Source organism: Microcaecilia unicolor, chromosome 2 (genome assembly GCF_901765095.1).
Source record: "Microcaecilia unicolor chromosome 2, aMicUni1.1, whole genome shotgun sequence".
Lineage (NCBI taxonomy): Eukaryota > Metazoa > Chordata > Amphibia > Gymnophiona > Siphonopidae > Microcaecilia > Microcaecilia unicolor.
In genome coordinates this window covers 78,101,533-78,117,579 of record NC_044032.1, presented here as the reverse complement: position 1 = coordinate 78,117,579, position 16,047 = coordinate 78,101,533, and the positions used below count along the sequence as shown (strand labels likewise).

General features: G+C 47.8%; 1 protein-coding gene across 5 annotated transcripts in view; it reads left to right on the top strand.

Moving 5' to 3' along the window:
- FYB1 (FYN binding protein 1) overlaps window positions 1–16,047 on the top strand; it is a 270,798-nt gene that overhangs the window by 203,461 nt on the left and 51,290 nt on the right. For all 5 annotated transcript variants that reach the window (XM_030193065.1, XM_030193068.1, XM_030193064.1 and 2 more), the window contains exons 8-10: window positions 1,352–1,508; window positions 10,637–10,766; window positions 13,799–13,830. In XM_030193065.1, coding sequence (XP_030048925.1) covers window positions 1,352–1,508; window positions 10,637–10,766; window positions 13,799–13,830 — 319 coding nt within the window. The remainder of the gene's footprint in view (window positions 1–1,351; window positions 1,509–10,636; window positions 10,767–13,798; window positions 13,831–16,047) is intronic.

Sequence of the window (16,047 nt, the reverse complement as noted above, 5' to 3'; positions counted from 1 at the left end):
AGAAGGAAGGTAAAAGATTAAAAGAATATCTATGGGTAAAGGTGGGCAGGGACTGAAAGGGGAAGAAGGGGACTACTGTGGCTCACTGGAAGCAAGGGCCAAAATCTTTGACAAAAATGGACATACTACAGCTGAACATTTCAAACCACAGAGACAGACAGTTAGGCAACATGACGATCATCAGGACAGGTTCCATTCGCAAATCAAGACCACTTTAATTTAAAAAGGTTCCTATAGAAAAAAGCTATCATGCCTTGCAGCCCGCCTTAATGGCACACTGTAGCCCTGTCTGTTGCTTTGCTCGCTCCACGAGTCTGCACCGCACTCGCTGTCGCACTCGCACCACAGCAACGATGGCTCAGCTCGGACTAGGCTCCAGCTTTTCCCACTCAGTGACTCCCGCCCTCGAGGAAACAGGAAATACCTCATCAGAAGGCGGGACATTGAGCGGAAAGTGAAAAGCTGGAGCAGAGGTGAGCCATCGCTGCAACTGTCTGTCGGGGGGCGGGGCCGTCGCTGGCTTGCTGCAAGTTACTGTCGCCAGGGTCCGGGGACTCGGGAGCTGACGGCGAGCTCAGCGGGCCCAAGCCGGGGGTGGGTGCCGGTGGTGGCGGGAGCGGAGCGGCCGAGCGGGATCATCATGATAATGCGGTCGTCCGAGGCGAGCGGAGGTTGGAGCGGAGACAGAGTTCAGGCGCGCCGCGCGGGGCCCCCTTAGGCGCAGGGCCCTATGTGGCTGCCTTGGTCGCCTCTGCCTAAGACCAGCCCTGACAATTCTAGAGACTGCACCTTCAAAAAGATATAAAGAGGATGGAGTTGGTCCAGTTGGTAGCTAGTAAAATGGTCAGTGATCTTCATCATAAAGCGTATGGGGGCAGACTTAAAGATCTCAATATATATACTTTGGAAGAAAGGTAGGAGAGAGGAGATATGGTAGAGACATTTAAATACCCACGTGGCATAAGTGCACAGGAAGCGAGTCTCTTGCAATTGAAAGGAAACTCTAGACTGAGGGTGAATAGGATGAAGATAGTCTCAGAAGTAACCTAAGGAAATACTCTTTCATGCAAAGGGTGGTGAATTTATGGAACAGCCTCCCGGTGGAAGTGGTGGAGATGAAAACAATATCTGAATTCAAGAGAGCTTGGGACAAGTACATAGGATCTCTAAGGGAGTGATAAGGAGAGTAGATGGCATGGATGGACAGACTGCTTAGGCCATACGGTCTTTATCTGCCTACATTTTTCTATGTTTCTATGTGTCTTTTACAATGTTTATGCAGTTTCCTTTCACCTGTATTTCCTGAAAACTAACTATTTCTTTTGAAACTTCTCTTATCTGCTCCATGTAGTTGGTAGGACCTATTGAAATCCTTCATCATGCAAGAGCCTGCATAGACTACAAGGGTGGAAAAAATGAACTGAGTGTGAAACAAGGAGAAGAAATTGAAATTATTCGCATTACAGATAATCCTGAAGGAAAGTGGTTGGGCAGAGTGAAAGACTCATGTAAGACTTTTTTTCTACTTTTTTTATTTTCATTGTTCAAATTACGTTCTATTATAGGTATCAAAAATCATTGCAAAACACTTTAAGTAAGTAGGCAAATTAATCACTTATTGCACTATTGTAAGAATGGTATTTTAAAGGGGTTAGCGCGGGGAATGTTTGATTTTTTGCAGATGACATTAAGGGCCCTGTTTACTAAGCTGTGCTGTAGGCGCTCTAACTTTTTAGCGCACATTAAAAATTAGCACATGCTAACGATAGAGACACCCACTATATTGCTAAAAGGTTTGCATGGCTTAGTAAACAGGGTCCTTAGATCTCCAACGGAATAACACTTCTGAAGAGATAAAATGAAGAGTGGCCTAAGAAATCTCAAAGTGGTCATGTGCTTGGCAGCTGGGGTTTTATTTTTTTATATTTTTAAAATAAAATGTTATATATCGCTCTCTCTGAGCAAATGACCAGCAGTGCAGAATAGTTCAATGCCAAAAATGTGCCATTTATGCATTTGAAGATAAGAAATACAAGAGAGCAGTGTGTGATGAGAGGTGAGATACTGAAGTGCACCATTCAGCAGAAAGATCTCGGGGCTGATATTCAGACTGCGGGAGTGAGCCGGGCTGCCTCCCACGGTCAGACCTGAGCCCGGATGTACAATGCCAGGCCATTTCTGGTGACTGGCATTGAATATCTGGTTTATTTTTGGCCGGTTTCAAGTCAAGTCTGCGTTCAGTGGTGGCTGGTTAAGTTGAAACTGGCCAAAGATAGGCCTGCTATTTCGGCTGCCCAATTTGGCCGCCAAACTTAGCGATGCGCTGAATATTAGTGGATAACCAGCTATGTCGTGCACTATAGCTGGTTATCTGCTAAGCGCTGACCTCGAATATTGCAGGATAGCTGGTTAAGCTCTATTTAACCAGCCAGGAGCCTTTCTTGGCCGGTTAAATAGCGCGGAATATTGGGCAGCTTGAGATGATGCCTAGACAGCAAAAAAGAGTGACAAGGCATGACTAGAGCCAAAACAATACTAAGGCACCAACAGAGAAGTTGATCCAGTAAAAATAAGAGGTAATAATGACTTTGTACATGTCTGTGGGAAGATCCTGTCTGAAGTATTAGAGGCAATTCTATAAGTGAGCACCTCCTTTTGGATGGATGGATGCTATATGGTGATAATCTATTCTCTAACAGTCCCGCAGTTACACCAGCCATAGACCTGGTGTAACTGCAGGCACCTAAATGCAACAAGGCCATGCATAACTTACTGTGTTCTGTAAGTTGCATGCATAAGTGGCAGCCCCGCCTATGCTCATGTGAATGTCCCCCATGCATTTACGCGCAATGCCACTTACCTGCACTCTTATAGAATAGCGCTTATATATTTAGGTACAGTAGATATTTCTCTGTTTTCTGAAGGGCTCACAATAAGAAAAAAAGAGAGGGGATTTGAACCTGTGTCTCTTGGTTTACAGTCCACTGCACTGACCACTAGGCTGCCCCTCTATTCTGCATGCTGCTTTCTTCAGAATGCCCATAATACCTGCATCTGGCATACAGCCAGATGATCAAAAGCAAACATGGGCGCTAGAGGCCATTCCATATCATCATGCTGATCAATCCATAGACTGGTGGGTTGTGTCCATCTACCAGCAGGTGGAGATAGAGAGCAATCCTTTTGCCTCCCTATATGTGGTCATGTGCTGCCGGAAACTCCTCAGTATGTTCTCTATCTCAGCAGGTGGTGGTCACACACAGCAGCAGCTCTGGCTAGGTCTCCAAGCCTAATTTTTAGGGGTTGAGGGCTCTTCTTGAGCAAGTGCAAACCTGGTGGTGCCAAGTCCATCCTTTTCTCCCCCCTCCCACTGGCTCCATTAAAAAAAAAAAAAATTTTGGACGTCCTTAAGGGCGTTTATTTCAACATTTATTTCAACGTTTATTGCAGCTGCTCACTGGGACACCAGTTCGTTACAGCTCGGAGCGAGAAGCAGGTAATTTTACCTTTTTATAGCGGGCAGGGGGTTCCCCGTTCGGTCTCCACGTGGCTTATGGCGTCGGAGGGCAAGGGCGCGAGGATTCGCTCCGCGGACCGCATGGGTGCGTCTAGCGGGGATGCGGGGATTTCAAAACCTGAATCGCCTCTGTTAAGCATTAGTTTGGAGTCCGGTCGGTGTCCCGGTTCTTCCTGCGGTGCGGCGGCTTTTCCCGCCATAAGCGCCCATCCGCCGCTGCTCGCCCACTCCATGTTGGCCGGCCACTCTGCTCGGACGGCTTCTTCTTGGGCCGCCCTCGAGCTGGGAGACGTTAATACTATGGTCGCCCTTGATTCGGGCGATGGTAAGAAAGCGGCCAAAGTTAAGCGCCGTTCTTCCCGCGTGGCTCCTTCTCGGAGTTTCGCACCGGACGCCATTTTGGATGCGCAGCACATTTCTCCCCCGCTCTTGCGAGCACCAGTTGAGGGTGCGGCTAGGGCCGTGGTCCAAGCTGCAGAAGTGCACAGTGCTGCATCAGGCTTTTCTTATGCAAAACGCTGCCCTGCCGTCTGATAAAGGGGTTGAGGCCTCCGGAAGCAAACGCCCTTGGGTGGATTTCCAGGCCCTAGAGGACTCTGTCTCCTCTGATGTAGATGAGGGCAGCGTATCTGAGTTCTCCCAACGATCCTTTGGGGATTCCTTGGAGGAGACGGATTCCCGCTCGGATGGAGCGGATGACCCCTCTGCAGCGCGGATCTTTCGCTCAGAGGATTTGCCCAACCTGTTAGTGCAGGCCATGAGCATTTTGAAGATTTCCTCTCCGGAGGACGTCTCTCCCTCAGCCTCTGTTGGCTCCGCCATTATGCTGGGGACGAAGCGCCCGCCTAGAACCTTCCACGTGCATGAGGCCATGCACACCTTGATTTCGGCTCAATGGGATGTCCCAGAAGCGAGCCTCAAAGTGGCTAGGGCTATGTCCCGCCTCTATCCTCTGCCTGAAGGTGAATGGGAGGCCTTTCTTTGGCCTACCGTGGATTCTTTAATCACTGCGGTGACTAAGAAAACGGCATTGCCGGTGGAAGGTGGCACGGCCCTAAAGGACGCCCAAGACAGAAGATTGGAGGCGGCCTTAAGGTCATCCTTCGAGGCGGCTGCTTTAAGTTTGCAGGCCTCAGTTTGCGGCTCCTATGTGGCCAGGGCGTGCCTGACGATTGTGCAGCGGGCTTCCCCCTCGGATCCTTCCTTGAGGGCTGATTGGTCGGCCATGGAATCGGGCTTGGCTTATTTGGCAGACTTGCTGTATGATGTCTTGAGAGCCTCAGCTAAAGGTATGGCTCAGACAGTCTCTGCGCGGCGGTGGCTTTGGCTGAAGCATTGGTCTGCGGACCACGCCTCTAAGTCTCACCTGGCTAAGTTGCCTTTTAAAGGCAAGCTGCTTTTTGGGGTCGAGCTGGACAAAATTGTGACCGATCTTGGCACGTCTAAGGGCAAGAGGTTACCAGAGGTCAGGGCTCGGGCCAGCGGTGCTCGCCCCGGTTCCTCCAAAGGACGGTTTCAGGAAGCCCGTCGGTATCGCCCGGGCAAGTCGGGCTCCTCTGCCCCTCTTCCTTCAAGAGGAACTTCTCCCCCAAGCAGCATTCCTTTCGCAGAGACCGCCGTCCCAGAGGTGCTTCCTCCGGTCCTCCCCCAGGGTCTCGTACCCAATGACGGGGCCCTGGTCCATGGCCCAGTGCAGATTGGAGGACGCCTGTCCTCATTTCTGGGCGAATGGACCAGGGTAACTTCAGACACTTGGGTGCTGGAAGTCATCAGAGACGGCTACAAGCTAGAGTTCTGCCGACCCTTAAGAGACGGGTTTGTACACTCTCCCTGCAAGTCTCCGGTCAAAGCTGTGGCAGTGCAGCAGACTTTGGACAATCTGATCCGCCTGGGTGCAGTCGTTCCGGTGCCAGAAGATCAGCTTGGCAAGGGACGTTACTCCATTTACTTTGTGGTACCAAAGAAAGGAGGTTCTGTACGGCCTATCCTCGACCTCAAAGGGGTCAATCGGGCCTTGAAAGTTCGGCACTTCCGAATGGAGACTCTCCGCTCTGTTATAGCGGCAGTGAAGGCAGGGGAGTTCCTGGCATCCTTGGACATCAAAGAAGCTTACCTGCATATTCCCATCTGGCCTCCTCATCAACGCTTTCTGCGTTTTGCAGTCCTGGGCCGACACTTCCAGTTCAGAGCCCTCCCGTTCGGGTTGGCTACTGCTCCGCGGACCTTCTCCAAAGTAATGGTGGTCATCGCGGCCTTCCTACGAAAGGAAGAAGTACAAGTCCATCCTTATCTGGACGACTGGTTGATCCGAGCCCCCTCTTATGCAGAGTGCGGCAGAGCTGTAGACCGGGTGATTGCTCTTCTGAGCTCCCTGGGGTCGATCATCAACTGGGAGAAATGCCAGCTGCGCCCGACTCAGTCCCTGGAATATCTGGGAGTTCGTTTCGACACCCAAGTGGGCAGAGTGTTCCTGCCGGAGAATCGAATTGTCAAGCTTCAGGCTCAGGTGGACCAGTTCCTAGTAGCCTCTCCTCTTCGGGCTTGGGACTATGTGCAGCTGTTGGGCTCTATGACGGCCACGATGGAAGTAGTGCCCTGGGCCAGGGCTCATATGAGACCACTACAATTCTCTGCTGCAGCACTGGACTCCAGCGTCGGAGGATTACGCTGTGCGCCTTCCCTTGGACCAAGGCGCTGAGCTGGTGGCTGAGGACAGACAAGTTGTCCGCAGGGATGCCACTTTTGACCCCGGAGTGGGTTGTCGTCACGACGGACGCCTCTTTGACGGGCTGGGGAGTCCATTGCTTGGGCAGGACAGCGCAGGGACTCTGGTCTCCTGCAGAGGCAAAGTGGTCTATCAACCTCCTGGAACTCAGAGCCATTCGGTTGGCGCTTTTGGAGTTTCTCCCGGTACTGGCGTTGAAGCCAGTATGGGTCCTGTCGGACAATGCCACGGCTGTGGCCTATGTTAATCGCCAGGGAGGTACCAAGAGCGCCCCTCTAGCCAAGGAGGCCATGAATCTATGCCAGTGGGCAGAAGCGAACCTGGAACAGCTATCGGCTCAGGCGTTCTTGGACATCACGAAGCGCTGGGGCCAGCCGAGCCTAGATCTGATGGCGTCATCGGCCAATTGCCAAGTGCCGCGCTTTTTCAGCAGAGGACGGGACCCTCGATCTCTGGGAGTAGATGCTCTTCTCCAACAGTGGCCGACACAGGAGCTTCTCTATGTGTTCCCGCCCTGGCCCATGTTGGGCAGGGTGCTAGACCGGGTGGCAAAGCATCCAGGGCGGGTAATCCTGGTGGGTCCGGACTGGCCCAGACGTCCCTGGTATGCGGACTTGATCAGGCTCTCAGTGGACGGACCTCTGCGACTGCCAGCGGAGCAGGGCCTGTTGCATCAGGGTCCCGTGGTGATGGAGGATCCTTCCCCCTTTGGTCTTATGGCCTGGCTATTGAGCGGCAGCGTCTGAGGAAGAAAGGCTTCTCAGACAAGGTCATCGCCACTATGCTGAGAGCAAGGAAGCGCTCTACTTCTACTGCTTATGCCAGGGTTTGGCGTACCTTTGCATCGTGGTGTGAGGCAGGCTCCCTTTCTCCCTTCACTGCTCCAATTTCTTCAGTGTTGGCGTTCCTGCAAGAAGGTCTGGAGAAAGGCCTGTCGCTCAGTTCCCTTAAAGTCCAGGTAGCGGCTCTGGCTTGCTTCAGGGGCTGCCTGAAGGGTGCTTCCCTGGCTTCGCAGCCAGATGTGGTGCGCTTTCTCAAGGGAGTTAATCACCTGCGCCCTCCTCTGCACTCAGTGGTACCTGCGTGGAATCTCAATCTGGTGCTAAGAGCCTTGCAGAAGCTGCCTTTTGAACCCTTGTCGAGGGCATCTCTGAAAGACCTGACGTTGAAAGCAGTCTTTTTGGTGGCTATCACTTCAGCCAGAAGAGTTTCCGAGCTCCAGGCACTATCATGTCGAGAGCCCTTTCTGCAGTTCACTGAGGCAGGAGTGTCTATTCGCACAGTGCCTTCCTTCCTGCCCAGGATTGTTTCTCGCTTCCATGTGAATCAGCAGCTCTGTCTCCCATCCTTTCATAGGGAGGACTACCCAGAGGAGTACTCTGCTCTCAAATATCTAGATGTGAGACGAGTCATCATCAGATACTTGGAAGTGACCAATGATTTCCGGAAGTCGGATCATCTGTTTGTCCTGTTTGCAGGCCCTCGTAAGGGTCTGCAGGCTGCTAAGCCTACAGTGGCAAGATGGGTCAAGGAAGCCATTGCAGTGGCTTATGTGGCCGCGGGGAAGGTGCCGCCTATCCGGCTGAAGGCTCACTCCACTAGAGCTCAGGCGGCCTCGATGGCGGAGGCCGGGTCTGTCTCCTTGGAAGAGATTTGCAAGGCGGCAACTTGGGCATCGGCTCATACCTTCTCCAGGCATTACCGCTTGACTGTGGCTGCTCGGGCGGAGGCCCGGTTTGGAGCTTCAGTGTTGCGGTCAGGGATTTCTATGTCCCGCCCTGGGTGAGTACTGCTTCGGTACATCCCACCAGTCTATGGATTGATCAGCATGATGATATGGAAGGTAAAATTATGTATCATACCTGATAATTTTCTTTCCATTAATCATAGCTGATCAATCCATAGCCCCTCCCAGATATCTGTACTGTTTTTATTCTGGTTGCATTTCAGGTTCAAGTTTAGTCTTCAGTTCCTGTTCAGGAGGACTTCGTGTTCAAGTTTTTTCAATTGGATTCTTCAGGAGTTGAGACGATTTTGTGTTACAGTGAGCTGCTGCATTCCTCTCCCCTCCGTTTTACGGGGCTGGATTGAGACCTAAATTCTGCCGGCGCTCCCTCCCGCTTCGTGCGGCTGTAGGGCAGCTTTGTACCCCTCCCGCTTCGGCGGTGTTAGGGTCAGTCAGCTCCTCCCGCGGTTGCGGTTGCAGGATAAGCCAGATCCCCCCGCATCAGCGGGTGTGGTGTCCCTCCCCCACTCCGCAGGGATGAGCTGGACGGATTCCCCTCCCCCGTTTCGGCAGTGGTGAGCTGGGCAGAGTGTCTCTTTGTGGGTGTAATTCTCTAAGTGCTGAGTCCTGCGGATGGAGCTTTGATATCGACATACTGAGGAGTTTCCGGCAGCACATGACCACATATAGGGAGGCAAAAGGATTGCTCTCTATCTCCACCTGCTGGTAGATGGACACAACCCACCAGTCTATGGATTGATCAGCTATGATTAATGGAAAGAAAATTATCAGGTATGATACATAATTTTACCTTAGCGCTGGACTAGCACCTGCGTTTGCCTGCGCCCCAGGATCAAAGCTGGTCAATGTGTGTAACAATGTCCTCACCAGCTCTGAATGTTAATAGTATGAAAATGCATGCAAACAGGGACATCTGTATTCCTCCCCAATGCTCCACGGGCATCACACCAAACTAGGGCACAGTTACTGCTGTAAACCCTACGCCAGCTCGGAGCTGGCATTAGGGTTTATAGAGCATTGGGGATGAATGGGGAGCATTGGGGGGGGGGGTGGAGAGCCCTTTCCAGCATTCATCTGCTTGTTAGCAGGCCCCCCATCACCCCTGCCGGAAGAACCCGAACCAGCCACCCACCCAACAGAATAGACAGCTAGACCTCCAGCCCTCCCCTGGTGGTCTAGCGTTCTGCCCCCCCGAATGCTCCCATACCTTCAATGATGGAAGAGGGATTAGCACTCCCTCCTCCTTCCAGCACTGCCTCCAAAATGATGTGCACTGCCCTGCCCAGTGCAACCTGGAATGCACTGGTAGAAGCTTCCATATTCCCTCCTCTGTCATTGAAGGTACAGGGGAGTTTGGGGGTTCACTAGACACCAGGGATAGGAGCGCTACACCACCAGGGGTGGGCTGGAGGTCCAGCCCTCTATTCTGTCAGGGGGCGGGGGGTCAGGTTAGACTCTTCTGGCTGGTCATCGTCTGTTGGGTTGGGCTGTCAGTAGAGGGGGGGGGGGGTCACATCGTGTCACATCGTGTCTTGGAATGTTTGACTGGTTTGGGCTTTTTTTGACAGCCCAGACCTGTCAAACAACTTCTACAGGAGGATTATGCGTTGGGCACAAGCCCAGGCACAATCCCGCAGAAGTATTCTTATGATCAGGTCTAATAGCATGCATAAATTTGCATACTATTAGCTTTGATCATAGGGGTGTTATTGCCTCGTGCTGTTCCGATGCTAATTTTAGGGCGCTGTTTGGAACAGTGCAGGGCTTTTGATCATCTGCACCATAGAGCCTTGGTTTCATTTCCCGTTTCACTTTCAGGGGAGAGGCATAGCAACCAATGAGTGATTAAGGAGGTGTAGTGCCTTAATCCTTCCAATGGCCAGCTGCTCAATCAGAGCACCTTTCGTGATTGAACCAGATATAACTAAGGATTCCTTCTTTTTAGACTTGGACGTTTCCTTCACTTTGGTAATTGCTGTTGAACGTCCTGATTTTGGGCCTTCCCTAGTACTGCCCAAAACAGACCTACAACACTTCTTCCCCTTGCTGTTTGGACATACAGCAGTGTCGGACATCCAAAACTGGGATTTGGACGTTTCAAGCACAAGGACATCTGTTTCAACATTTTGGAATGTCCATACGCTTCAAAAATAAGGGCCAAAGTGTGTAAATTCAAGGGAGCGTTCACACGGGTTGAGTATGGGAAGGACATGGGCAATGTTGCAATGTATCCACACAACTTACAGAAACACGCCTTTGTTGTATTTAAACACCTGCAGCGTGGGCACCTAAATGTGAGTATGCCCGTGCCAGGTTACACTAGTATTCTATAATGGAATCTGGGTGCCCAGATGCCATTATAGAATAGGATTTCACCAAGAGGCATGGGGACACCTTAAAGGAGGTACCCATTTATAGAACTGTCCCTATAGAATAGTATAGAGGGTAATTTTATAATAGCTTGCCGTGGGTAGATACATACAGAAGGGCCTACATAGGCACTATTTCAAAAAGAAAAGTAGGTGCCTTTGTTCTGAAGCTTTGCATGGTAAACTGTTAGGCATCATACGAGTGACGCACTGATGGGCAGTTTTACCCATGGCACCAGAATTGTATATGAAAAAAATTGAGGTTTCCATTTTCGCAGATGGCTATATTAAAACAACCCTGGTGGAGATCGACTATGATTCTCTGAGAAGCAAAAAGCCTTCATTTAAACAAGAAGAAAATGACCAAGAAGTTTATGATGATGTTGGTGAGCAGGACAGTATTAACAGGTAAGTCAGCTTTGTACTGTAAAATGTCAGTAGGTTGCAAATGAAAACTTGACCTAACTAAAGGGTCCTTTTACTAAAGTCTACTAAGTTTTTGCACTTAACACGCCTTAACAGCAAAAATTGAAATGTGCTAAGTGCAAAGGCTATGTGGTAATTGTTAGTAGCGTACCCAGCATGTCTTCAGCAATTATCACATTGAAAACTGCACTATTGCATGTATGGTAAGAACCAGGGGCAGCCCAAGACAATCTGCCGCCTGAGGCAGAAAATGAGCTGTTGTCCCGGCTCCTCCACCACTGCCCCCCCCCCCCCCCCCCCCGCCCTTCCATCACCAATCCCCTTTCCCAAAATTACCTTTTTCTATTCTTGTTTTTCGAAAGAAGGCGGAGGCAGTGACTCCCATAGGCTACCCTGCCACCAGTCCCGGCTCCTTCTGTCTACTGTGGGTGGCCCGTCTCCGAGGAAACAGGAAATTATGTCAGAGAAGCAGGCTGCCCACAGCAGAGAAAAGGAGCCAGGACCGGCAGCAGGGCAGCTTATGGAAGTCACTGCGGCCAACTTCTTTCCAAAAACAAGAAAAGAATAGAAAATGGTAATTTTGGAAAAAGGGGGTTGGGGAGGGAAGGGCGGGAGTTGATGCCTCAGGTGGCCTAATGATAGGGCCGCCACTGGTAAGAACAGCGTGCTAATTATAATATTCAGTCCATGCCCATTCTCCACCCATGACCCGCCTAGTTTCCACCCTCTAACTCAGCATGCAGTTAGCATGCGAATTAGTGCATGCACCACTGCCATTCCACCAAGGATAACAATTTGTGGACTTGAGCAGAAGTGGTTAACATATGCTAATTCATGCATTAACTGCTTAGCGCACCTTAGTAAAAGACTTCCTAAACTGATTGACATGCCTCCCCGCTTTCTATTCCGTACAGTTGGATCACTCCCCTGAAGGCTTAGGAGGAAATTTTCTCTATGACCAATTTGTAAGAAGAAAACAAGCTCATTGCAAAACACCTACAAATAAGTTGTTGCTTTACAAAAGACAATGATAAACCACTTACTTAAAAAGTAAAGAGTTTTATAACAGGCCTCGTCATTTGTATAGCAGTTATGCATAAAGGCCTAGATCTTATATATGACGCCTAAAAAAAATCAACGCCGAAAAATACCCGCGTAAATGGTATTCTATAAGCCACACCTAAAGTTCAGTGCGGTTTATAGACTACAAGCTTAAGCGGAGAGTTGCGCATAAGTTTAGGCATGTCCATTTGCACTAATGAAAATGTGGTGCAAGTGCCCACACTTAAAATTACACACAAAGCACCATTATTCTGTAATTACACACATAACTCGAAGCCATATCTTCCTTCTACCCCGAAACACCCATGACCCTCTCATTTCCATGTCCCCTTTTTTGGACCATGCATACATTTTAGGGGTGGATCCCAGGCCTAACTGTATGCACATTAGTCCCTATTAAATCTAATTAGTGTCAATAATTACATATTAAATAGCTAGCTGTTGGCACTAATTGGCTTGTTATTCAATTAAATTGCACATGCAAATCAGGAACATGCCTATGCAATTTATGGCAACCTTTATAAAATCGTGGGGATAAGTAGTAGTATAAAGGATAAGTATTGTGTATACTTTTCCTTTGAAAAATACCCCATGGAATATGCCTCCACATTTACATTGTTAAAAGTATGTGCAAAAATGCTAACCCCTCCTCTAATCCCACCTCCTGGAATGCCTCTGCTCAGGTTGTATAAATTTACGCACATACAGGCTCCATAAAGGCACTTTTGTAAGAAGAGTGCCAACATCTAGGTGCCAAGAATGTGCCTAAATAATCAGAATACCAGCATATATGCATGCCTCTTTATATACACACACTAATGCACAACAGAGTTAGACTACAATATAGTAATATATCCAGAAATGTTTAATAATGCCTTCTGTTATATTACTATCATGTATTCCATTACCATGCAACCCAAAATCCTTCTGTAATACCAAATGTCTATTCTCTTCTTATTTCCACTATCCTTGATATATTGTAAGCCACATTGAGCCTGCAAAGAGGTGGGAAAATGTGGGATACAAATGCAATAAATAAATAAATAAATAATGTCAGAATTAACAGGGGTGCTATACACAATCCTATTAACCGGCTCACTACCCATAGAAATCTTTTTAGATTTAGCTAATGCCTCTCCGCTAGTAGTTCTGGTACAGGAGGTATTTTCCTGTACTCAAAGGGCTTAAGATGAAAGATCTTTTAAGTCAGTGGTTACTGATGGGTTGGAAATGAAAAGAAAAGAAAAACCTAAGAGGAAGTAGAGAAAGCTTCAGAAAACGAGTTTTTAGAACAACTTTAAATGATTGATGGGACATAAATCGATTCTGAGTGCAGAAGGGAGATCATTCCACGTGCTAGGCCCTAAATAACTAAGGGCTCTGTTTACTAAGGTGCACTAGTGTTTTTAGCACATGCACAAAATTAGCGCACGCTAAATGTGTAGGCGCCCATAGGAATATTGTGGGTGCCTACACAGCACTCAGTCCATTAGTTGGACTTCAAGGGTTTTGGAAATAAGTGCTTCAGTTGCCTTGACAGGGGGGAATCCTATAAGGTGTTGTCTAATTTTAAGCAGCAGTAATTCATAATGTCAGTTTTCTAGTCATTTACACACGTTATTGCACACAGACGTACATAAATGATCATTTTCCATCTACACAATATTCTGCAAGTACCTTCTTCAGAGGAGATATAAATTAAATCAAGAGAATGTACAGTATGTGCTATGAGGGGACTTTGTAAGATCCAACTTTATAAAAGGTATATAGGAACCTCTGTTGCCTTATGAAATAGATATACACTTTTTGACATTTCACCTAGTTGCCCTGTTGTGAAATTATGTCAAGAAAAATAGTCATGGTGGGGGTAAACTGTGTTTAATTCCTAATTTTGCAGTGAGCTTTAGGTTTTCCACAAAAATTTAGTTTATTCTGCGTTTTTCTTCCTACAGGACTGTTGGTGGAAATGAAAGTGGCAGTGGAAGTAAGTCATATATTTGATAAATCTCATTGATATTCTGGAGTAGGGGTCCTAGGTTCCCCTTGTTGAATTATTTTATTAAAACGGTTGATATTCAAAATGATTTGACTGGGTAACAATGGGAATTACCTAGAGAAATGTCTGATGCTGAAATTATTACTACTTATCATTTTTATAGTGCTACTGGATGTACAAAGTGCTGTACACATTATCCGCCAGATTCTATATATCGCTCCTAGCATTCTATGCTGAAATCCAAGCATATTCTATAACAACTCATGTTACTTAATTGGTTTCACAAGCCAATCAGTGTTTTTAACAGCACTTAACAAGCAATAATGAGCACTAATTAGCAATAATTAGAATTTACGCACACAACTCACTAACCATATTCTGTAACGCAGAGCACCTAAATTCTAATGCACAGAGCCAAAAAGGGATATGGCTATGGGTGGGGAAATGGGAATTTCGTGGGTGTTATAAAATTTACACGCACTGTTATAGAACATGCTCCTCTGTGCCTACATCTACGCGCCAGTATTTACTCCACGTTTTGCTTGGTGTAAATGGATGTATGTAGTTCTAGGCATTGGGATATCAACTAAACATATTTTTTATACTGCGCCTAAATCTAGACGCCGCTTATAGAATACGCTTAGGCAAAAACTTGTTCTGTGGAGATTTTTTAGGCAGCATATATAGAATCTAAGTTTTGTACCTGAGGTAATCAAAGTGACTTGCCTAGGGTCACAAGAAGCTGCAGTGGGAATTGAACCCAGTTCTCCAGGATCTCAGCCCACTGCACTAGCCATTAGGCTACTCCTCCATGGTGACTAGTTAAACTTAAACCATTTAAGTTTGGGAGGAGCCAGGAGTATTCTGGGGGTAGGTTTTAAAATTATCTGATTAACTTTATGTGCACACCTCAGCCACATACATAGAAGGCCTGCAAAACTTATAGAATGGCACAAGTTACACATGTATATCTAACATTTAGATGTCAGCATTTATACCAGCTTTATGGCTGCTTAAGTGCATACACCTAAATTATAGGTATGTACTCTATAAAGGAAAGTAGGCATCTAAATATATATTGTTGTAAAATTGCCCCATAGAGGCATGCATGCAGATAGTTTGGGTACCTAAAAAAATTGTAGTACATGCAAATTGATGTACACTTATCCCTCCATTGCCCCAAGTACAATAGATTGTGAGCCCATTAAAGACGTTGCAAAGTACCTGTAATAGAAATTGTAAACTGTACCTCAGGAATCACTTGCGGTATATCAAGTGCTGAAAATAAATAAATAATACATATGAATTTATGTGTGTGCAATCAATTTCCATGTGTAAAACAATTTTAGCTGGAATGAAGGCATGGTAGCAAACACAGTGATATCAAGGGAGACTTTATTGGTAAACAAATTATTAAAAACAAAATGCCCGACATGGCTGTGATTTGCCCAATAGGGGCTTCTTCAGGGGCATAGCTGTTAAGGGGCATACCTGTTAAGATAAATAAAATCAAAGTCTTAGAACAAAAAACGTGGAGGGGCATAATCAAACGGGGTGCCCATGTTTTCCTGAGGGTGTCCTCGCAGGATGTCCCCACGAAGGAGCGGGGAAACCCGTATTATCGAAACAAGATGGGTGGCTATCTTTTGTTTCGATAATACGGTCGGGAACACCCAAATCTCCACATTTAGGTCGACCTTAGAGATGGTCGTCCCCGATTTTCGGCGATAATGGAACCCAAGGACATGCATCTCAAAAACAACTAAATCCAAGCCCTTTGGTCGTGGGAGGAGCCAGCATTCGTAGTGCACTGGTCCCCTGACGTTCCAGGACACCACCCAGGCACCCTAGGAGGCACTGCAGTGGACTTCAGAAAAAGCTCCCAAGTGCATAGCTCCCTTACCTTGACTGCTGAGCCCCCCCAAAACCCACTCCCCACAACTGTACACCACTACCATACCCCTTAGGGATGAAGGGGGGCACCTAGATGTGGGTACAGTGGGTTTGTGGTGGGTTTTGGAGGGCTCACATTTACCACCACAAGTTTAACAGGTAGGGGGGATGGGCCTGGGTCCACTTGCCTGAAGTGCACTGCAGTACCCACTAAAACTGCTCCATGGACCTGCATACTGCTGTCATGGAGCTAGGTATGATATTTGAGGCTGGCATAGAGGCTGGAATTAAAGTCAGCCAAGTGTTCATCAG